Below are 23,740 nucleotides of genomic sequence, written 5' to 3'. Positions count from 1 at the left end.
AGATGCTAATGTTAAAGGATATTCAATTCAGATATAAGTTCCAAATAAACAAACACAGAGAACTCCTCTAGGTTTCCAAAGGACTGTACAGATATTTATGGTTTTAAAAACCAGAAACTAACACTACTAAAAAAAAATCCTTTCACTTGCAACAACATCATAAAGAAACAAAACATGGCACAGATCCAACTTTCAGAATATCCTTTACCTTCACATTTTCTACACTCTGGGAACACATTCAATGAGTAATGCGTGACTTATATTACCTAAATGGTCTAAAAAAAGTTTCATTTGGAGCGTGCATAAATACGTGACTATCCCCAGCAATCTCAAACACCATTTATATAATGGCTGTTTTGAATATTAACATGCCATTGTTTCCCCCCGCCAACACTCCCAGGAAAGAGATATTTACTTTTAAATACACTGACTTAACAAAAGCCAGAATAATTTTAATTCATAAGGTTTGTTCTTGTTTTTGAAGCTGTGAGAGTTGAAGGAAAGCTAGTAACTAAATTACAATCAAATCAGTATCATGACTTTCACTGTATTTTTGCTTAGGTGCCTCTTTCCTCTTTCTGAAAAAACTACCTGGACACAAAAATCCAGGATGTTACCACTTGTTCTCAGCACAGAAGAATCTACAATACCTGTTCTGCAAACAAAATTTGCTGTCTGAAATGTATTGTGAGAGCCATACTTTTAAACTCAGCTAGTTTCTCACGCATGCAGAAAATCTGAAAACAGAAGATGCATGTAGTCACGTGGTTTCTCCGAAAGATTAACAGCCCTTCTCATGTAGTCCTCAGAAAATTACAATTTAAGGCTGTTTTCTTCACATTTTGCTAGCTATACATTACTGTTGGTGTTTCACTGTACACTTTTAAGTGAAAATTACAAGCTGTTTCATACACTACAGCACCATTGTCCAGCCTTCACAGCATGATGGGACAATCACTGTGGTCACGTAGCACAGCTGAGCTACATGCACAAAGCCAAGTGAGATTATGTTGCAAGCACACCAGAATTTACTATGCACACAAACAAGTTCTTGCCTATGTCTATGGGGCTGTGGGAAAGAGAGTATTCAGAGCAGATTGTCACTACCAGAACAGTTCATGCTCCTTATTATTCCTTTGTCTGAGGGCCCTTAAAACATGACCAGGAAACCATGTGCAGATGGATGAAGTGTTCTGATGTAGTGCCAGAAGCAGGCTGCCACTATTTATCTGAGACCCTGACAGCCATCTACTTTCAAATGGTTGGATATATGCCAGTCATACAATGAAAATGCCATTCTTTTCATGTGATCACAATGTATTTTCATCATGCGACACATGAGGACGTAGCAAGGTCCTCTTGGAATGATGGCAGCTGAAAGCAGGCTATTGCTGACAGAACAACCCATCCAGCTCATTCCCCACAGGTCAGGGCAAACTGTGCTGGTGATACTGCCTGAGACACCCCAAAGTCATCTGATACTTTTAATCCATCTGGGAAGCAGTTTTAAGAGAGCCTTGCCTGGAAAACACATTTTTGTTTAACTCTACACATTTCATTAGTTTTCATTTGGTAGCACCACAACTCTTCCTTATTGCATACTTAAAAGAATAAAAGGGAGTTTATTATACCTTATCCCCTTTCTCTTCAGGTTCATCTTCATTGAGGAATTCTCTTTTAGGATATGGAATCTGACAGCCAGCAAATACACTGAAACACAGTAAACAGTAAACACTCCACAAATTTGTACGTATGACATACATTTACTTAATGCTATATTAAAAACAAGTGAATATAACACAATTTAATTTCTTTTATTTGATGAGTCCTGTTTCCGTAAGTGAGTGGCACTGTGAGCACCCAAGATAGAAGCAGACACCAGCAGCTAGGTGCTGATCATAATGTCAGATCTCTTTGCTGTTGGCATGAGGCCATCATTTAGAAATCATGGCATGGTTGAGCATGCCCAAATGCCAGAACCACCACTTGTTGATCCAGATGGCAAAATGAACAAACACCATGTCAGAGGTTCAACAACACCTAGTTGGAACTTGCATGGCTCACTGAATAAAGGGCCTGATCCAAAGAGTCTTAATGTCTTATGAGCCTGCCTTGGCTTACAGTGGGCTTAAATATATTTGCCAATCACAACTGTAGAGTTACTTTCAATTAGTTTCTCAGGTCTTGCTTAGAGAAAAAAAGATAGCTCTTAAATTCTGCTGGCTAATGGGATTTGGAACATTCCTTAATGTTTATGGCAGAGACTTTATCATAATGTTACCCTGTAATCCATGGGGAGCTATAGCTCTACATAGGATAGTATCAGATAAACACTAAATAGAAAATTACTGGTAGATCTTGACCAGTATCAATCAAAGTGACATGATTTTTTAAAGTGTGTAAACAGTTCCTAATCTAGCTGCTGTGTAGTGTTTGGCTTATCCAAACAGAAAAAAAGAGAAAAGAAAAAAAACCCCAACTAGTCTCAACTAGATTCCTTTTGCACTCCAGTGGCTGTTCCCTCTTTTAGTGTAGCCTGCTAGCCAAGGAAGCAGTGAAAGCAAAGGTGGAAGTCCCCCTGCATCCAGATCATAATGCTAAGAACCACCATGCTTCTGCAAACTGGGAAGAGAAACTGGAAGAGGAATGTCTGCCAGGAGCAATTGAATACATAATTTGAATTTTTCATGACAATAAAACATATAGAGATAAACAAATCTCTACTCTCAAGCTTTCTGAACATGGGACCTGTGGGATTTTAGGCAGTCATTGATCTCTTCACTCTTCTCACGCTGTTACCCTGTGCAAGAGGGCATGGGAAGGGGCTGTAGGTCAGAGAAATGCCCTAGTCCAAGGGAGAGGTACAACGAAACCTGGCAATGGAGAACAGGGTTCTGTGGGGCTGTGTAAGGCAGAACAGAACAGGGCACATATTAATTCTCTAAATACTGTGATAATATTGTCACACTAGCTTTGGTAGTACGTTCAGAATTACAATACTAGTGCAGTATTGGATTATTGTCCACGACCACTCAGTTCTGGCACCAGTAGATACAGACACTTCAGTACTACACTAATAGTTTCTACTGAGCATGTCTAAGCTACTACTTCTTGTGGATATAGGTAGATATCTGTGAATTTTTCGGCTGTCGTCTCATTTCAGGGATTAGCATTTAGCAGAAAGAAGATACCTCTGAAGTGCACAGAAGAGGGAATACATACTCTGAAGTAGGCAGAGGATCCTCTTGAAAGTAGGGGTCCTGCAAAGCCTGCTCTGAGGTAATTCTCTTTGTAGGATCCATAGTAAGAAGCTTCTGAAGCTGCAAAGCATAACATTAAAAATAGTAAAAAGCTTATCAAACTACCATTTTTCAAACTATGACTTATATGTTTTGGATTGTGGATTGTTAAATTATTTGTGGCTTGTTCAGACAAGCCTAAGCTAGCATTGCTTGTTCGGTGAAGTTCCCAAGAACTAGAATGCACATCCATCAAAGCACTATGGCTGTGAAGCACTTCTCACGTAAGAAATACAGTTATCAGGCAATATTAATTGCTAAGGCTGAACCACTGTGCTGAAGTGACACTAAATTCAGCTATTACAGGTTCATAAACATAATTTCTAAATAATGGTGTTTTTTGTGGCACATGCATAGCTTTTATACTGTTCTGTACTGCTGACACAACAGGAAAAAAGTGTCAGAAGACACTGAACACGACCAGGACCATATCACTTTAGGGGCGGAAACAATAAATCTTCATTTCTCACACTGGTGACATTCCAGAGTCAGAGCACTCTGCCCCTCACACAGCTCCCAATCCCGCTCTAACTGATACTGAAATGAGAAAGGAATAGACCCTTCCTAGTAACCCTTCTTCCTTGCTAGGAGGAAAGCAATAATAAATTTATTAGCTAGAATGCTGTCAACTGCAGCAGGCTATAGAAGAAGATTACAATATATGAGCAGTATAAAACAGGAATTATAGGGATAACATGCCATTTTAAATAGTTACTTATTTATCACATTCTGATAAACTCACAGTAGGAAATCTGGGTGCTCAAATTACATCATACAGTATCCTGCTCTCACACAATACTCTCTTAAGTCAACAGTGAAAACAAAATTCCTTCTGCAAAGGGCACCTTAGCTCAAACTCTTATCTTCCAGGCCTCCAACAAAAATTCCCCGGATATTCAGCAAAATAATGTGATTTTGGCATGGGTGTTTGGGGCTTTTTGTTTCAATAAACCAAAAACCCGATATACAATTCTATATTCTCTCTATATATGGTACAGTGAACAGCCTCAGTAAAAGCACTCATCCTCATCAAGAAAGATGATTCCTTGTATTTCCTTTCTCAATAGTTGTAGTTAACCCTACTCTTTGTAGATGAGGTCTTATAAAATTCTCTGTATTTTGCCATTTCCTTCCCACCTCTCCTTAGTCCCATACTTTATGGGCCATGGACCTCAACAGGCTCACAACACAACAAAGAACCATTTGGGCTGTCTGTGCCTCCGTGTCTGTGGTTGATCACTGAACCACCCCTATTCATCCCTGATTATGAACAGTGAGAAAAATTTGACTACAAGAACCTAGCTTGTTAAGTGAACTAAGTCTTCTTCATGATGTTCAGAAAGAGCCCTTAGACGTTTCAAAATCTCAGTTCTCATTCTCACATTTATATACGGGGATACATAGGTAGACACCTATCTATGTTCAGTCACCCTGTAATAACCTTAACTCACTACTTCTCCATCATGAAAAGTTCTTTTGTTTATATATATAAAAAAAACATATATAATATGCCATAAGATGGCAAAATATGGTTAGTTTTGTGGTAGAGATCTGCTTAATATTTCCCCCTGGAAAAGTAGCCTACCCACCCAAGATGACTGTCAACTTAGTGTTCACAGCCTTGATGAATTAGCCATATAAGCTGACAGTAACTCATATGCTTCTTTAGTAGGAAAATGGGGAAAATCAGGTGCTAACTAACAATGTCTCTTGCAATTGTCATCTTTTCAGTTAGACTCTTCCTCCAGATGATTCCAATGTGTGCCCAGTAAGTTCAGTTTAAGAAATCTTAATTATTTTTCTTGAAGTCTCACACATCTTAAGTGAATGCTTCCTTTCCACCCACTTGGGACCAACCTATTCTGTTTCCACAGCTATTTGTGTCATCATCCAGCAGCTACTAAGAAGTCAAAGAACAAATCTTTGCCAGGACCTAGAGAGAAGACTGCTATGCTGAACCTTTAACTGGTGATGAAAACAGACCACTGGAACGCAAGCTGCACTAACAGCCTTATTACAGAGACTCCCTGTTCACAGCACTAGCAAAGTCACTTTGAACTTCATTCCTAAATTTAGACAGCACTAAGTCATCACAGAGGCATCCAGAAATTATGTTGTATTAGAGTAACCCTGTATTCACCTACAATGAATGACAGCAAATACACGTTTAGGGATAATGTTTGGAATCACCACAGAACAGAAGTGGACTTTAGCTCTCTGAAACAACATGGAATCAAGGTTTATATAATACTCACTACCCTATTTGCACAGCAGACCCAAGGGTAAGGCTGGGTATCTGAGTGCCTTGCAGATCTTAATTAGATAAGACCTTAAGATCTTCAATACCAGCAGTTTAAGCACACCCTCAGCATGAATGAAGAAAACACATCCCAAAAATAGCCAGTTAGTGATAAATAGCTTTCTTTAATGTTAGTGTTCATTAGAATGAGACAGAAGAACAGACACAGATATTATCATGAGAAATGCATTTCATTCCTATCATCACAGTGATTTTCAAGTTGTACCTACCAAAAGAAAAACTTTGCTGTCAGGCTTAACTTTGTGTTTCTCCATGTATTTTATGAGGCTACTATTGGCATACCTGAAAAATACAGTTAAACAGAAGACTTTTCTGACATAATACAGCATTAAGAATATGGAACTGTACCAAGTGATCACAAAAACATTTACCAGCCCTTAGTAAGTAAATTTTAAAAAGAACTGCTATCAGAAAACATGTCAGATATTTATCTAGCAGTTGCACACATAAAGTGTGCTTTTCACTAACAGAAGTAGTATAAACTGTGTACAGATTATTTCCATGAAATATGCAACTTTTATAGTGTATGGATAAGCTGTTGACATGGGCATATGACAGAGAAACTCAACTTGAAGTTTGTACTCTAGTTTTCTAAAGCAACTCTGCCACAGAAAGTGTTCAGCAGTTTGTAACAGCACAACAGCTAAGCTAGTAAGTTGCTTCCAGTTGCAATTTGGCAGAGCAGTTAGTTTACCATTCTGTCTCCCTGACCCCAACTTGCAGCAAAACATATAGTCCTTATAATTCCTAAGCTCAAAAATGCCCCAAATATGTATGACCTGTGCCTTGCCTTTAATCTACAAATCCAGAGGTTATCTATAGCCATTTCCAAAAGAAAGAGGCATCATGCACATATAAGCTTCATATCTTGTCTAAAGCCAGTGTAATGAATCCACGGCAAAGCTGGAAACAGAATCCAAAACTCCTGAACCCCTGTCCTCTGCTTTACAACAGAGTTTGTGTTGCTCCTTACACCCTCTGATCTATCACCACCACTTGACTAATTTAGCCAAAGCACCATGAAACACTAAAGACGAAAATTCTCAGATCCCGGATCGGCTTTGCGTCACAACCCACCAAACACAGAATCACAGAATCAGTCAGGTTGGAAGAGACCTCTGGGATCATCGAGTCCAACCATTGCCCTGACACCACCATGTCAACTAGACCATGGCACTAAGTGCCATGTCCAGTCTTTTCTTAAACACATCCAGAGATGGTGACTCCACCACCTCCCTGGGCAGACTGTTCCAATGTCTAATGACCCTTTCTGAGAATAAATTCTTCCTAATGTCCAACCTGAACCTCCCCTGGCGAAGCTTGAGGCTGTGTCCTCTTGTCCTGTCACTAGTTGCCTGGGAGAAGAGGCCGACTCCCACTTCACTACAACCTCCCTTCAGGTAGTTGTAGACTGCAATAAGGTCACCTCTGAGCTTCCTCTTCTCCAGGCTAAACAACCCCAGCTCCCTCAGACGTTCCTCATAGACACGTTACCCTCCATAGAAATTTCTGTCCACTACTTTACTGTCTCCACATATCTGCTGGTCAAAAGGACCAGGGAGGTCTTCCCTATTCTTTCTCACACAAAATGAATGAAGTTATCTTGAACAGCTAATATGAGTGGTTTAAGCAAGCTCATTTGTCTGTGCCTGCCATAGATTAAATGGCACTTATGACGACCCCTCCTAGAGAAACGAGGAGGCCACTCAGTTTAACAAGCAGCTGAACACCATTCAAGCAAAACAGCTAATTCAAACAGGACAGCTGTCACAGTGTTAGAACCCAAACACTCCAAAATCCCCTCCCCAGAGGACAGGAGCCAGTTTCGGCCTATTTGCTACATTCACTGAACTATTGTTGTGTTATCATAACTTACGTTGTTCTCCTAAAATCTTTCTGAAGAGTTGGATATTCTGGCATCTTCCTTATGTCTTCCCAATCTTTATCTTTGGGGGAGGAAAAGGAGAAGCATTTACAATTCTGAAAGTGTAGGTTAAGTAATACATGAGAAGAAATAACTACAGCAGTTGTTTGGCTTTCTGTTTGTTGGCCAGTGCTATTGTTCCATAATTGTCATCATTTCCAAATCCATCAAACCGTCAGCTTCTTCGTACCTATACAAACAACTAGTCATTTCCTTTAGAAAAACAATCAACTCAGTAGCATTATGTCTGACGCTTTAATGAGAATAAATTACCTGCAGGAAATCCCATTACACTGAAAATGCGATCTAGCTGATCGTGATGAAAAGGGTTACTTGTTTTGATGTCCTCCTGACGACAGTGAAATATAGGTTCCGAAGTCAATAGTTCAGCAAATATGCAGCCAATTGCCCAAATATCTAAGAAAGAAGGAGGATAATTCATGCAAATTTACTGTACTTCATCACTCTGGTTTTTGTTTCTGCACAATTTCTCAACAACCTGTATAACCACAGTAATATAAAATGCCTCACAGTATAATTATATACAGTACTTTAAAAATAATGCATTAATATAATACATAAAACAGGGTAAAATCTGGAGATACAGGTTTTTTTCAATCAAAATTAGTCTCCAAATTCTGTTTCAAGTTGTACACTAGCAGTCCAGCACTTACACAAGCCCACACAATATTTGCTGATGACATAGCTTGAAGCGCATTCAACTGACCATCAAAACCAAACCATAAATCCCCCATAAAGATACACTGAAATAAAAGTTCTATCACGTATTTCAGAACAATTCCAAACATAATTGATAACCAAATAAATACTAAGAAGGAAAAGACTAATGACTCGTATGTTTAGCCAAATAGTGCAAGCTAGTTAAAATGAAGAAACAAGATACTAATTTTAATCAAGAGTAGAAGAGTGATTACCAAACTTTAAAGAAACAAACAAACAAAAAAATCCTACTTGACAACTGATTCCCACTGGAACTGTCTCATCTACACCTCATGTACACACAGAAAACAGCAACATCATAGAATCATGTTTTAATGAAAGAAAATAACCACCTAAATATTTCATAAATTTCTCATTAATATGCTTTTCAAAATTAAATCTATTGTGGACAAGAACATCAGTTTCATTTACAGAGAAGAAATTTCTAGATTACATGTATTCATTCTAGTTACTGCTATCACCACCCATCTTAGTGTTCTGCATGACCCAAATGCTTTATCATGCATCTTAAAAAGAAAGTGTGAATTTGTCAGTGAGAGAAGGTTACTAACAGAAAAGAAATGGATTTGCTACATTGACAAATAAGTGTCTGCGATATAACTCTGGAAAAAGATGTTGAGATCAGATGAATAATGAGCACAGACTGCTGAACACAAGAGTGTGGTGTCTTGCTTAGTAGCTGAGTAAACTAGATGAGACTCTGGGAAACCTTTTGGATTTTATCAAATTTAAGAGCATAAATACAGAAAACAATTTACCCTTAATTTATAGGTCTAAGAGATAAAAAATTACCTAACTGGAGTTTGGTTTATTACATTCAGACTAAAGAGAACACCAAGAGAAGTCTCTTGTTTGTTGCAACTAATCTGAGACTCAAAACCCCACCTGCTGCCAATGGTGGTGTTTGGCCCATGCTGCCTGTGAGACACATGGTCTCCTGAAGACAGAAAAAAGCACTGCTCTCTTTATGTAGGGAATGAAAAAAGAGCCATCACAGTCTCTTTACCAAAACAGGTCAGTTCCATTTCCATCATGTTACAGGCGTGGAGCTTGGGGTGTCCCAATTTTATAAGCCTTTCTCCCTACTCCCTTTACAGGAAACTCTGATAAGATTTCATTCAGACTTCACAGTTTCGACAGCGTATAACTTGCTCTGTGCATTACATCACTTTCTCAGGGTTTTATCTTCCTTTGATTTTCTTATTAGCCTTATCTGCATGAAAACAAGATCTTTAGCTCTTGAGCTTTTATCTGCTCCCGCAGCTAATTAATCACAATTTCTGCCTGGGTAGTAGGCAAAAATTATCTACTCCAGAATGGAAATGACTTACTATTTGAATAATAGCATCTTCATTTAACAGTATCTATTCACTCATTTTCATACTAGATAGCAAATCCTTTTGGAGATGGTTTATCTAGAGGCCAAAGAAGTTGCATCCCTCTTGGTTTTCATGGCTTTCTGCAGTGCTCACTGTCCATCACATAGTGAGGGAGACGCTGGGCCACTGCTCATTATTCTATTTGTTACTGCTCTAGCCAGACTGACCTTTTCCTTTTAACGAAAAAAAAAAATCTAGTATTCTTGTTGACAGCAAAGCTGAACTGGGAAATCTCCCTGATGTGACACGGCAAACTTCAAAACTCTGTTCCTCCTTCATCAGCTGAAATGTGCGAGAGCAGAGCCACTGTGGCAATGCATTCCCACTCCCTGACTCGGTGATTAATACAGAGAGCATGTTTTAAACCCTTTGAGAATTCATAAAGACAGACATTGTACCAACTGGAAGTTACATCTGAATAAACACTGGGAACTCCCAAGCTGGTGGTGTATTTTCTATGGGATGGCATTATAGGACAAGTCAAGCATGAGAATACTTTAGCTCTGATCAGTCATTATAGTCTCTAGTAGTCCATAGTGCTGGGGTTCAACCCTTTAGGTCTCTTGTCAGATACTCTTCAGCTTCAAAGAACTAATATAAAGTAACCCAAAATACTTAGTACAGAAAACCTGAAGCTTTAATTTCCGTAAGTGAAGATTAAACAGCTGGAAAAGGCCTTATAGCCATGCAGCTCAGGCAGGTCAGGGTCTTCCCTTTGTGAATCTAACTCTTATGTAACCTGATCTTGAACACATCCTTGGCACATATTGAAACTATTCTCACAGTTAATGATTTTCTGCCAAGTTTGTCTAGTCCCTTTTTTGTTTAATAACATTAATAATTTACAGTAATTATTTATCACATGTGGCATTTTTCTAGCAGGAATGCCTTGTTAAATTCTGGCGAGTTTAAAAGCTTCATCAGTACAAGCAGTCCTAATAGGTATTTATCTCGTACATTGTTCGTATTAGACAACCAAACACAAACTTCAGCTCTAGCTATGGAAAAATGTGTCAATTTTTCCATAATTTCCAAATTAGCAATTTCCCTATCCAGTGCCATTTCATATGTTTTCAGTTTGTGGTCCCTAAAAAAGATTAATGATTATTACATCCATTCCAAATAAGAAGCACTACCCCTCAGAAGTGGGCATTTACGGGGCAAAGCTTAAAATGCATAAGCAGTATTTTTCAACTACAGTGCATTATTTAGTGCACATCTACCTCTAGCACAAGAGGAACTTCTTATAATGCTGTGTAACAATTTCATTATAAATAAAATTTCTGTTTAAAAGCAACCGCCAAAAATAAGAGATAAACTACAGACAGTATCCATTTTAACTTGTTATGTACCAGAACCACTGAAAACAGGGCCATAGAGGCCCTACAAGGTTGCATTGGATACTAAATATTTTCCCAACTGATGTTCCTGGAGGATCCTAACAAATATACCAAAGTAACAGATCCACTTCTATAAGGATGGTTCTGTTTCCTACACTTTCCTCTACTATCACTAAGTTTCAAGAACGATCCATGGTGAAAGGTTTTTACTGTTTGTTTTTTTGTTGTTCTTTTTTTTTTACTTTGCTCTCCAAGATTTCCAGACTCTTCACTTTCCCCAGGTTTACACTGAACTTGAATGCAAGCCAGTTTTGCTCCCTGGCTCTGGAAAGAGGGATGGGAGTGAAGGCCCTTGTAGCATAGTCCTTTCCCTAGACTCCTCACTGAACAGCTTGCTCAGGTCCCCTTCGAACCTATTCACCAGTGAAATATCCTTCCACTGTAACAGTATTTCTCAAGTACTACATGATAATTTTATAAAAGAAAAAATAGCCTTTTAAAGATGATCGCTTGTGGCTGGTAAACAGACTTTCCGTATATATGCCTGCGTGCACAGATTATTAGGATATTTGCATGGCTGTCCTAAACTATGTCCTTTTAAAACTATGTCCCAGTTTTAAAACCTGGGAGTCTAATAGCTTTATAGGTCAGCTACTAAAGCTGAGAAAATCCTGTGTGTCCCGCTCTACTTTAGCACTGCATCCAAGGAGCAAGTACAAAAGGACGCTGACATAGCTGTTTTAATGATAGAGCTGATTAAGCAGACAAATGCTCACATATTCTTTCCTTTCTATGGCACAACAATCTGATTTCTGTATTTATTCCAATATTTCGGAAACATTCTTTAAGAATATTATGACAATTTAAGACAATAAGACAATTTATTGAGCAATAGCCTTAATTCTCAAAATGAAACATCTTTTTCCATGCAGACAGAGTCCAAGAGGAAATACTTTGTGCTTCTTAACTATATCCAAGAAAATAAATACATAAACAAGCTCTAAGCCTCATATAATTCTTTAACAAAATTCTGTCAAAGAAAGTAAGTTAAGAATGGGAAAGTGTCCACTTAGCTGCAATCCATCTGTGGAATTCATCATTAATGAGTTTAGTCTAGCAGCTTCAACCAATCTGCTTTTTTTTTTGTTCGGTTTGAACACAAAGCCTAGACTCTAGGACACAGCTGAATGCTGGTAAAGGAAGCAACAGTGGATGGACGCCAGAATACAGCTTCTCTACGTCCATCAAGGGCTAATGGAACAACCAGGGTAACCAAAAGCTAGTTAGCACAGCCTTAGTCCAAACAAGGCAACCCAGGTCACCTATAAAGAGCTACTATGTTTATATAAGATCCACCATATCTTTCAAATCATAGCATCATAGAATCATTTTGGTTGGAAAAGACCTTTGAGATCATCGAGTTCAATTGTTAACCTAGCACTGCCAAGTCCACCACTAAACCATATCCCTAAGTACCACATCTACACGTCTTCTAAATACCTCCAGGGATGGTGACTCCACCACTTCCCTGGGCAGCCTGTTCCAACGCTTGACAACCCTTTCGGTGAAGAAATTTTTCCTAGTATCCAATCTAATCCTCCCCTGGAGCAAATCAAGGCAAGCACAACAAATATGCCAACATACGCGAATCCCGAAAGGTGACTGTGCAAGCAAACACATGCCCATTTTTTTCAAATAAATATCAGTTGGTCTAATGAAAAGGTATAACCGCTCTATAGGGAAATCTTGCCTCTCTTATGCTGAGCACAGCAGCAGATTCTAAACTTATCTGGAATCTTTACACACAGTGACCTAGGAGTGTAGAGGTACTATAGAAAAAGAGTTCGTTAATTTTTACACTGGATTTAAATACCTAGAAATTAGTTTTAAAATAATAATACACCTTTAAAGGGGAATTTCTCATTTCTTTGGTCCAATAAGGTGACTAGAACATAACTATTGCTATCACACACAGACACAAGGGAAAGATCTTCGCTTTTGCACATTAAGCTCTCAATTTTTATATGCTTCATTTAAACTTTAGTCAGCAAAACACAAGGTCAAGGAAGAAGTGGTTACTAGCCTTTTAAAATTGACACTTGCTATGAAGAACTGAGAATGGGGTCAAACATTTACGTGTGACAGGCTTTTCAAAGGGAAGCAAAAAATGGTGTCAGTGGGCTAAGGGTCAGAGATTTGCTGTAACTCACTGGTAAGTTAGGCAATGTTTACCGATCTTTAACAAACAGCATCTCAACAGAACTTGACTGAAGAACCGAAGTTTATACTGTAAAGCCACAAAGATGAATGTTCTGCCAACAGAAAAAATACCTCTCAGTAATGCTCACAGTCAGCCAAAGGCGCATCTAAGAGCAATGTTTTATTTCAAGACCGTGTAATCTTCTGTGCCTGATGTAAAGTCAAGATATTTCAAAACTTTTAAAGGCAAAACCATATTAATTCAAATCAGTCATGAAATCTATTATCCTCACACTTTTTTTAACCTATATGCCTCCATCCTAGCCTTTTAAACTAAGTTGCTCTTTTCTCATGTTTGTACTAAGAATTTAATTATTTTCAATTACTACACCTTAAAAATTTTGAAGCATCTTGACTGAAATTCTGAGTTGACCGAAATCAACTGTAATTTTCTACAGGGCTTTAATGGGCCAGGATTTCTACATTCTCTCTAAACAGAGTTATTTTAGGTTGTCGAAATATTTATTTTCCCAGTTAAATTTCTATTCCTCAGTTTATCAGCATTATATGAAGATCCTGGATCACATGATTTCAGACTTCTGCTGTGCATTAGACACATTATCTAGCTTGCAACATTACACTTAAATTACTGTGGTAAGCTTGACAACACAAGTACAATAGATTTAATACACGGAGTGGCAACAGGACCAGAGGCCCTAAGTAGTCCTCTCATGCAGCAAAAAGATGATTGCAAACAAAGAAACCCTGTTATAGAACTTAAATCCTTAATTTACAGAACTTCACATCCAATAATTTGGAAATTCAAGGTTTATGGTTCTATATGCAACCTTGTATTTTCCTTGTGCAGCTTATGTACTGAAGAAGACAGGAATCCTCAAGGCAGGGAAAATGCAGTCTTACCAACAATTGTACCATAGAGCACGAGAATTAAACTTTTACCAACATTAGTAGCTTGAGAATTAAACTTTTACCAACATCATACTGCTTTTGTAAGGATTTTTCATTGCCTGTCTTCCTAAATACTCCCCCTTGCCCTCCCCAAATGCTATATACCACATTTTCATCAGCAATTCTTCAACTCTTCAGTAGTGTCTCCAAGACTACTACTGTTTAAACTACAGATTAACAACATTAGCTGGCAGTAGAGCAGACTAACATCCTTGAGAAGCAGAATAGAGTGATGGTTGCATGAATGCAGAATACAGTGATGGGTTTCACTTCGTTCTTCTCTTCTTCTCAGGTCTTCTTCCAGAAACTGGGGTGGGCTCCAGCCTCAGGTGATGTCGCTTCAGGGCAGGGAATTAGGTCACTGGGACAAGCGCTAAATTCTGGCCAGGAAAGTGTGTTACAGCCTCGTTTTCTCCCTAATCCTAAGCGTTCAGATCAGAGGGCTATTATTTTTATGGCAACTACAATATCTCCAAGATGTAGTAAACCACGTACTGCTACTTTTGTTCTGGCAACAGCAGTGCTTGTACCTCAGAGGGTCCAAGAGGTACTTTGGCGGGCTGCCAAAGCTCTTAATGGAAACAAAAGTCAAAAGAAAGAGGTTCTTTCAGTGACAACTCATCAAAAGCACAAGGAATGTAACGGGTGACACAAAATGCAGCTTTGTAGCCTCAGGGCTGCTTTCCCCTAACAAATAGCAAACAACTGCAGCAAGTAAAGGAAGTATGAAAGATTCTCATTGCAAAGGCCACAAGTCTCTCTCATACTGCAAAGTATTAGGCAGGTCTAATACAGAAGCTGTTACCTTTTCCTCCCGTAAGGATGAAAGAATTGAGAACAGGCGAGATATGCCGCTGTTTGGTAAAATATTATTTACAAAGCTTTTTAGGGAGCATACACAGCTTTGCATTTTCACTTTATCATATGAAAAAAAATGATTGTCAGTATCATCTGATCATAGGACTGGAAAGCCAGGAACTCCTGATTACTAATCATGGTGTTTTATCATTAATTTCCCCCCTACTCCTTCATTTTCCCCCCGTCTTACCCCATTGCTGCAGGTAAGTGTCCACTATCATACAATCTATATCGTACAAATAGCACAGCATATTAGAGAATTGTTGCCATTTTCTGCGCTCTTCTGAATGGTAGCAAATGAGAAGCGAGCAGTACATATTCTCTGAAAGGGAAATATACTTTTTTCCCTTATTAAATGCAGAACATTTTAACAAAACAGCTTTTCTGTACACAATGGAGCTCTTTGGAGGTTACCTCCATGCTAAATGCAAAAGGATAATGAGTTTATAATCTGTTGTGTGCTCTCACTTGGCTTGTGTCATTAACTATTACACCTTTTTACTAGGTCCAACATGTCAATGCCTTCAGAGCTAACAGAAGGTGAGCAAAAGGCCCGCTATCTGGTAGATTAACTTATAACAAGGAACATGTGTGAAGAGTACTTTCCTGGCCTGTTCCAATTCACAAGCCATGACAGTCTCTCCTGGGAGTTATTAAAGCTTTTGATGCCTACCTTATTTCAGTCAATAGAGAGGAATGCACATGAAGAAATCTTGCCTCTTGGCACAGAGAGGCTTATTTGACCTTCTAAACAGTGTGTTTTACAGTATCTTAACATTTCTGCTACTAAGGGGTTCAGCCTTACAGCTATCCAGAGGGACCTTGACAGGCTTGAGAGCTGGGCCCGTGTGAACCGCATGAAGTTCAACAAGGCCAAGTGCAAGGTCCTGCATGTGGGCCGGGGCAATCCCAAGCACAAATACAGGCTGGGCAGAGAATGGATTGAGAGCAGCCCTGAGGAGAAGGACTTGGGGGTGATGGTTGATGGCAGTGAGCTGGCAGTGCGTGCTTGCAGCCCAGAAGGCCAACCATATCCTGGGCTGCGTCAAAAGCAGCATGGCCAGCAGGTCGTGGGAGGTGATTCTGCCCCTTTACTCCGCTCTCGTGAGACCCCACCTGGAGTACTGCATCCAGCTCTGGGGCCCCCAACAGAAGAAGGACATGGAGCTGTTGGAGCGAGTCCAGAGGAGGGCCACAAAGATGATCAGAGGGCTGAAGCATCTCTCCTATGGAGACAGGCTGAGAGAGTTGGGGTTGTTTAGCCTGGAGAAGAGAAGGCTCCGGGGAGACCTCATAGCAGCCTTCCAGTACCTGAAGGGGGCCTACAAGAAAGCGGGAGAGGGGCTTTTTACAAGGGCATGTAGTGACAGGACGAGGGGGAGCGGTTTTAAACTGCAAGAGGGTAGATTTAGATTAGATATTAGGAAGAAATTTTTGACTGTGAGGGTGGTGAGACACTGGAACAGGTTGCCCAGAGAAGCTGTGGATGCCCCCTCCCTGGCAGTGTTTAAGGCCAGGCTGGATGAGGCTTTGAGCAACCTGGTCTAGAGGAAAGGTGTCCCTGCCTGTGGCAGGGAGGTTGGAACTAGATGACCTTTTTAAGGTCCCTTCCAACCCAAACCATTCTATGATCCTATGATTCTATTTCTGATAAGGCACTGAGAATAACTCCTGCACAATTATAAGTGAATCTATTGGATAGGCAATGAAATAAACTGCTGTGAAATGTAATTCTGCTGTCAGTCACAGCTATTGCCAAGAAATCTACTTGTGAAGCAATCCCATCTGTCCTGAGAACAAGTCATTCTACTGAATCAGTGCTGTAGTGTTGAAAGCTTCAGTTGATATTGCTGAAATAATTGTGCCTGAAGATCAAACTGATGGATTAGCTAAAAAAATTCCTCTGCACCAGAAGTATGCACCTTGTTATCATAGTAGGTACTTGGTTTTCAGCCAAAACCAACTTTTACTAGTGAACATTTTAGATATTGTAGTAAATAGAGCACACTAAAAGCCTTCATTACTGCATTAGTTAGCTAGGGTAAAGTGTTTATGGAACCAGGTTTTATAACACATCACCTTTTGAATCTTTAAATGGCAATGTCATGTTTCATTTAAGAAAATGAAATCAGCCTTTAGTCCATTGCTTTGTAAAGGAAGCCTTAAAAAGTAAAGCCAAATCCAAGTTCAACTCTGCACGAAACCATTCACCTGCTCCTACATAAAAGGAACAATGTATTTGCAGTATATGCCAAAGAATCACAATATATCCCAACAGACATGTACAGAATGAAATTGAGTATGAAGAGAAAGTGGGCAAAATGCATCTCCTAACCTTCCTCAAATGCTGAGTGTTGCTTTCTCATGCCATCATTCATGTTCCATTTCCACATCAGGATCCATTATTTGCTCTGGGCTATGACAGACACTGCAAGAACAACTCCTGCCTTACTTCCCTAAATCTCTTTTTTAACTGAGCTCACAACGTAGGTTGCTCAGGGAGGTTAGAATCAATCCTGCTGCTGCAAAGCTCATCTGCCTGGTAAAGGGCAAAGTCAGTGAGATACTAGGGAAGGAAAAGCTTGCTCCTATAAGAGGCCATACAGTTATTAACAGCTGGGAAGAACACAAAGCTGATACTCTGAGGGAAATACACTTAGAAGGAAAAAGACATGGAACTGAGACTACTACCAGCAGGAGCGTTTTCTGGCCCACAAATCATTGATGATTTTTGATGTACATGGGGCTAAGTGCAGACGGGTGTTTGAAGGCATCTCTTGTTCAAAGGGTTTTTTAATCACAAAGCTATTACTATAGAGGATAGTCTGCCTTCTGAGTATTTTTATGTTATTTTATTTTTCCTGCTCTAAAATAATGCATGTACAGTTAAGTCATAGCAATCATCATGTAATAGCAAATCTGCCAAAATATTGAATAAAAAGGCAAAAGCACCTGGTTCTTCCCTTCATATGTTTTGTAAGAGGAGAGAATCACAAACATATGAAAAAGTACTGGGTGATCACGAGTGGAAGTTTACAGGTTAATTTACAATGCAATGTAAATCAGGACAATTAGCAGACTCCAGTTGTGACTGAAGATTCAATGGTTTTGTTTTCCTTTTCTTTTTTAACATCCAGAATGTGTATAGTTCTCAAGCTAACTGCAAATGCTGAGTGACATCCCAGGTTCTCAGACAAATTAATCCATTCACTGAGTTAACAAAAATAATTCATAACACACTTGTACTGAAGCTCCTTATTATCATTAACTGATTTTATCTTCAGGACAATAACATCAAGTAGCATCCCTACTTTATAGATAATGAAACAACACATAGGATGGATTAAATGACATGCTGTAAGCTACATACAACACTTGGGACTGAATCAGTATTTAAACCCAAGTCTCCTGAGACCCAGCTTACTGTTCTAAGAGATAAAACTTTACTGTCTGCCTCACGTTAGAGAACCTGCATTGGTTTTACAACAGCAGAGACAGGTCTGACCCACTGCACTGTTCTCATTCTCCTGACTATTAAGATAGTACACACTCCAACACACCTCTCGGACTCTTCAGAGCTGACAACGGACACCAGCTTTACTAGCTAATTTCCAGGTATCAACATATTTGAGAAGCAAGAGCAACAGAGCAGTTAGAAGAAGGCAGGAACTAGTATGCTAGATCTCAAAACAGTTAACGTTTTAATGTGTATAACAATCCTGTCGACGATATTCCTTGAGTTGCTTTCAGCATCTCAAGTTTCCCAAAATACTAATTAATGTAGCTTTAGAATGTTCTTTAAGTGACCCAATAATCCTTTATAAAACTTTACATTTCTTAGGCGACTGCAGTGATAAGACTGTGCAGAGTAGCAAATGTTTCGTCTTCAAAAAAAAAAAGCATGTATAGTATTTTAGACATCACTGTCAAGCAACAGGAAAAAACAGCAGTATATCATCCAGCACCTGCAATAACTAGATAAGAGAGCAACAATTAATCTTTGGTATTAAAATATTTTGCCTCTCAGAAAAAGCACGAGAACAACTGTGATAATCAAAATGAAGAAAGTTTACCACATGCCAAAATAAGTTTACCACAAAATATCATCTGAATCCAATTACTTCCCATGTCGTATAACATTGCCCAGGCCATGAACAAGGCTCCCTCCCTAGTGTAGCCCGGGTCTTTCTTTTCAGAGTGCATAAATGAATATTCTCCAAACTTCTCTGCTTATCATTTCTAGTTCTTCCACAACCCCTTCCCCTCAAATCAAAATCTCTGACAAACAGGAATGTGGATCCCTATGCAGCAAACAGAAGCTGACTGACTATAATTTTTTTTTTCTTAACTCTCTCTCATGGCTGTTTAAAAGCAGTGCCCATATTCCCATGGCTCCACAGACACAGGTGGGGAACCTCCCCTCTGCATTTTTCCTAAGGACTTTTCAGTCTTCTGGTTGGCCCCATTTGTAACGTCTAGTCTACCAGATTTTCCAGATAGGTCTTATTTTTCCTCCTTCCCCCTAACCCTCCCAGAACAAGAGACCAGAAGAGCTTTAGGCATTGATCCAAGATTTCCAGAGGCCCCACAGTCTGGCCAGCATGCCAACAATCTGTGTGCACACAGTAAGGACATCTGATGCACTCGGAACGTGTGGAACTCGCTGCATAGGCAATATGGAACACATATGCACATATTTCCATCCTAAATCCTATATAATACACCCCAGATACTTCCCTCTCTTTTTTTCCTGCATAAAGTCGAATGGAGTTGTTGAAACTCTGACAGATCCCAGCATTCATTATAAATTCATTCCCTTTGATACACCTAATATTTTCCTGTGACATTTGCTTTCAAAGGCATTTTGATATCTGCTTATACCTTTCACACGTTTCCAGCTTCCATAACCATATGTTAGTCTGGAAATAGAATGAGGTGACAGTGCACTGCCCAAGATTTAAATTACAGTTTCTCTGTACCTAAATCTTGTTGGACTTGGTAAATGCAGTTGCCACATGCCATTTCTGACATTCCTCCTGACATAATCTAGACAAGTGAGGAAAGATAACTAAGCAACAGAGATTTCTCAGGTTCTCAGATTTATTTTTCCACAATAAATAATCCCATCATTTTTCAGTGCAGAACAGTGTTTTAGCCTTGCTTATGGGGTGGTTGAATTATCACTCTAAAGAATTCTTTTGCCAACAAAATCCAAACCATCTAAAATACTAAAAGCTATCTGATGCCATTTATCAAGTATACTATTTCTTTCATTAAGTCAAGTGGTAAAGAGAGGTAAGACAATATGTTCTTGTTTGGCCCAGAAAGCCAACCATATCCTGGGCTGCATCAAAAGCAGCGTGGCCAGCAGGTCGAGGGAGGTGATTCTGCCCCTCTGTTCCGCTCTCATGAGACCCCACCTGCAGTACTGTGTCCAGCTGTGGGGCCCCCAACAGAAGAAAGACATGGAGCTGTTGGAGTGAGTCCAGAGGAGGGCCGCAAAGATGATCAGAGGGCTGGAGCATCTCTCCTATGAAGACAGGCTGAGAGAGTTGGAGCCTGGAGAAGAGAAGGCTCTGGGGAGACCTTCTAGCAGCCTTCCAGTACCTGAAGGGGGCCTACAGGAAAGCGGGGGAGGGACTTTTTACAAGGGCATGTAGTGACAGGATGAGGGGGAACGGTTTTAAACTGAAAGATTTAGATTAGGTATTAGGAAGAAACTCTTTACTGTGAGGGTGGTGAGACACTGGAACAGGTTGCCCAGAGAAGCTGTGAGTGCCCCCTCTCTGGCAGTGTTCAGGGCCAGGTTGGATGGGGCTTTGAGCAACCTGATCTAGTGGAAAGTGACCCTGCCCATGGCAGGGGGGTTGGAACTAGATGATCTTTAAGGTGCCTTCCAACCCAAACCATTCTATGATTGAATGACTCTATGATAGCACTGCTAACTATACAAGCTGCAACTTGATAAAAAATAAGTCTTGATTATGCTATTTCCTTGATATTATGCTACAAGATGCCCTAGAATGAATCATGGTAGATACTGCCACATGCTTTCTTAAAAACCTATGATGAAAAAGATTTCTTACTACTTACTTTACTTACTAAAATATTCTTTTCTATTTTGATGTTCCCAGAGAAAAAAAAAATCTGATTAATGTCTCCTTTCAAGCTGAAAGCCAGCTTACCTTTTCCTTCATTTTGCCTCAGTCATTTCCTTTACTTTCCTTAAAATTATAGTGCAGAAGTCTTTGCCCATCAATGAAAGAAGCACTGTACTTCACTGCCACTTACTTCAACCTTGTTTCTTTAGTATTTTGAGTATAAAGGCATTTTCTGTTGTGCTGGAGACTTTCTAAAAGTTCAGTAATTTCATTCACATTTCCATGATCGCAAGGATTTTACATTTTCACAGCTGTTTTCAGCTGAAGTTTGTTCAAGCTGCTTTTATTTGCATATTTTACTTCTTTGCTAGAAGAACGCAAACAGATTCTGCTATTAAATTTTGGTGCTGGAAATGCAGACCAACTTCCACAGGCTACAATAAATTTAGTACAGATTTATATTTTGGTAACAGAACAGAAAGTGACCTTTGGCTTCTACAACACCATTTTCCTAATTTGTATTCATCTGGTAAGTTAGTTGCTTGTAACTACGGTAGCAGATTATATAGGAAACTTTATTAACAAGTAGGGCTTAGATTATAAACGTTCACAGTTCGGGAAACTAAATATTATTCCCTATGAAACCCTAACATGGGCTTCTTACTATCCTTTTAACATGCAGAAAGCTTTAAAAGCTATTTCTGTTTTTCAGCAACAGTATTTTCCTGACTCCAGTATCTCCTTAAAACATGATGTTATATACGTGACGAATAACTACTTGTTCTGCAAGAAAATAAATGAAAAGTAGAATATTTCATTACTATGAAGCAAAAAATTAAATAAAGGGGAAAATGTCGCTGAAAAACTACCTCTAAAATTATGAAATACGCTTACATATGGTTTTGCGTAGTACATAGTTCTGACTAAACAGACTGTAGTTAGTCCAATTTTTCCCCAAAGTTAAACCCACAAAATGTGACTAAGATCAGGTCCAGAAAACAAAGACAAAAATCCTGAGTGAGACAAAAGTCAAATTCTAATTTCATTCTTTGATCACGTATGAGAATTATTTACTTGCAAGCAAGCATACCTAAAGGCTTTATTACACTAACAAAACCAAATTGGACTCTATAGTAGACAGTGTCCAGGATATTACGAACACACTGTTAATAATTAACATCATATGTGAAGCTAAGATAAGGAAGAGAGTATTAGATACAGAAAATGTATTTAAAATAAAATAAAATCAAGACAAAGCCAGTAAAAACCTAAGCAAACATCTGAATTATGTAGCAACTGCTGGACAATGTTCAGTGTGTTGCAGTAGAGAACTGATGACAATGCATTCCTAGTAAATTCAAACAAAAATATTTCTCACAATGACAAAATTGGAAGAGAATAGACTAAAGCTGGCATGACATTACTTTTAGCCTGATATTTACTAATTATACGAAATTATATATTATAAAAAAGGCATAAGAAATAGCTACGGAAAATAAGCAGCTATACCAAATAGCCCGTCATTTAGTTTTTCATAAATTGCTATATCCAATCACCTTTCTTCTAAATTATTATTTCCAACTGAAGAGCAGTTCAATGAGAATCTTATATAATTTATGAGTTATTACTAAAAGCCATACATTAGGGCTTCTGAGAATTATGTAATATAAAGAGATGTTAAAACTATATTTCTTGCACAGAGATTTAGAGAGAGCTTTAAGAGTTGTGTCCTTTGCCAAAAACATTAACATTCAAGTTAAACTCTCACTAGTGTGCTTAGTTCATTAAGATTGACTTTTTTCAAGTGCACATAATGCTAGAAGCAAAACACAAGTCTAGACTCATAAACTGCATGAACATCACCGCTGTCATTTTGTTACCCACTTCTTCCCTTTGCCTTAAAGCTGCACATAGATCACCTCCAGGTACCTTTATTCTTTTCTCTTCAGTCACATGCTCCTCTAATCCTTCAGTCAGCCTACAAATCTCACCTTGCAACTTTCCTTGTTTTCATTTCTGTATTTTTTACTTTGCTGCTCAAAACATTTTGAGTGCCCTCAGCACTCACATTGCACACCAGGTACAACGTGACCCATTCATACCCCTCCTGGGGATTCACTGGTGTGGGTCTGATACAAGAAATAAAAGCCTCAGAAATAATAAACTACTAGCAAACCCAGATCTCTCTGAAGCCGCATCATCCTCTGAAGTTTCACAGGGACTCCTTGTCTGTGTTTTAGTATAGACTACAGATCCCTCGGGGCAAGAACCAAGTCATTTATGACATAATTAAAAAAAAACAACGGCCTTATACTAATTTATTCTTCAAGGAGATATCCCGAGATAATGGTACATATCACTCACCTAAATCTGCAAACAATGTGCTATCTATCAAAAATAGGTAACTGTCAGTTAAGGTAACTTCCCAGTACCACGCACACTGGTCACTCAGTAATCTGGTCCACTCACATCCATGTTTCACAAAATCAATGCAGTCAAGGCAGTTTAAGCATCCATTTTACAGGTGTTTAAGGTAATCCTGCTAGTATTTCCTTTAAACACTTCTAGTAACTGTTTTCACCCACTACAAGGTGCAGCAAACAGAGGCTT

At 39.0% G+C, this 23,740-nt stretch overlaps 1 protein-coding gene across 1 annotated transcript in view; it reads right to left on the bottom strand.

Annotated features, from left to right (window-relative positions):
- Positions 1-23,740, bottom strand: part of CDK19 (cyclin dependent kinase 19) — a 134,813-nt gene that overhangs the window by 10,584 nt on the left and 100,489 nt on the right. Inside the window, exons 7-11 of the mRNA XM_068406935.1 lie at positions 7,817-7,960; positions 7,496-7,565; positions 5,829-5,901; positions 3,223-3,320; positions 1,632-1,710 (exon numbers count right to left, since the gene is read on the bottom strand). Coding sequence (XP_068263036.1) covers positions 1,632-1,710; positions 3,223-3,320; positions 5,829-5,901; positions 7,496-7,565; positions 7,817-7,960 — 464 coding nt within the window. The remainder of the gene's footprint in view (positions 1-1,631; positions 1,711-3,222; positions 3,321-5,828; positions 5,902-7,495; positions 7,566-7,816; positions 7,961-23,740) is intronic.

Source organism: Nyctibius grandis, chromosome 1 (genome assembly GCF_013368605.1).
Source record: "Nyctibius grandis isolate bNycGra1 chromosome 1, bNycGra1.pri, whole genome shotgun sequence".
Lineage (NCBI taxonomy): Eukaryota > Metazoa > Chordata > Aves > Nyctibiiformes > Nyctibiidae > Nyctibius > Nyctibius grandis.
This window is presented reverse-complemented; position numbering and strand designations above follow the sequence as displayed.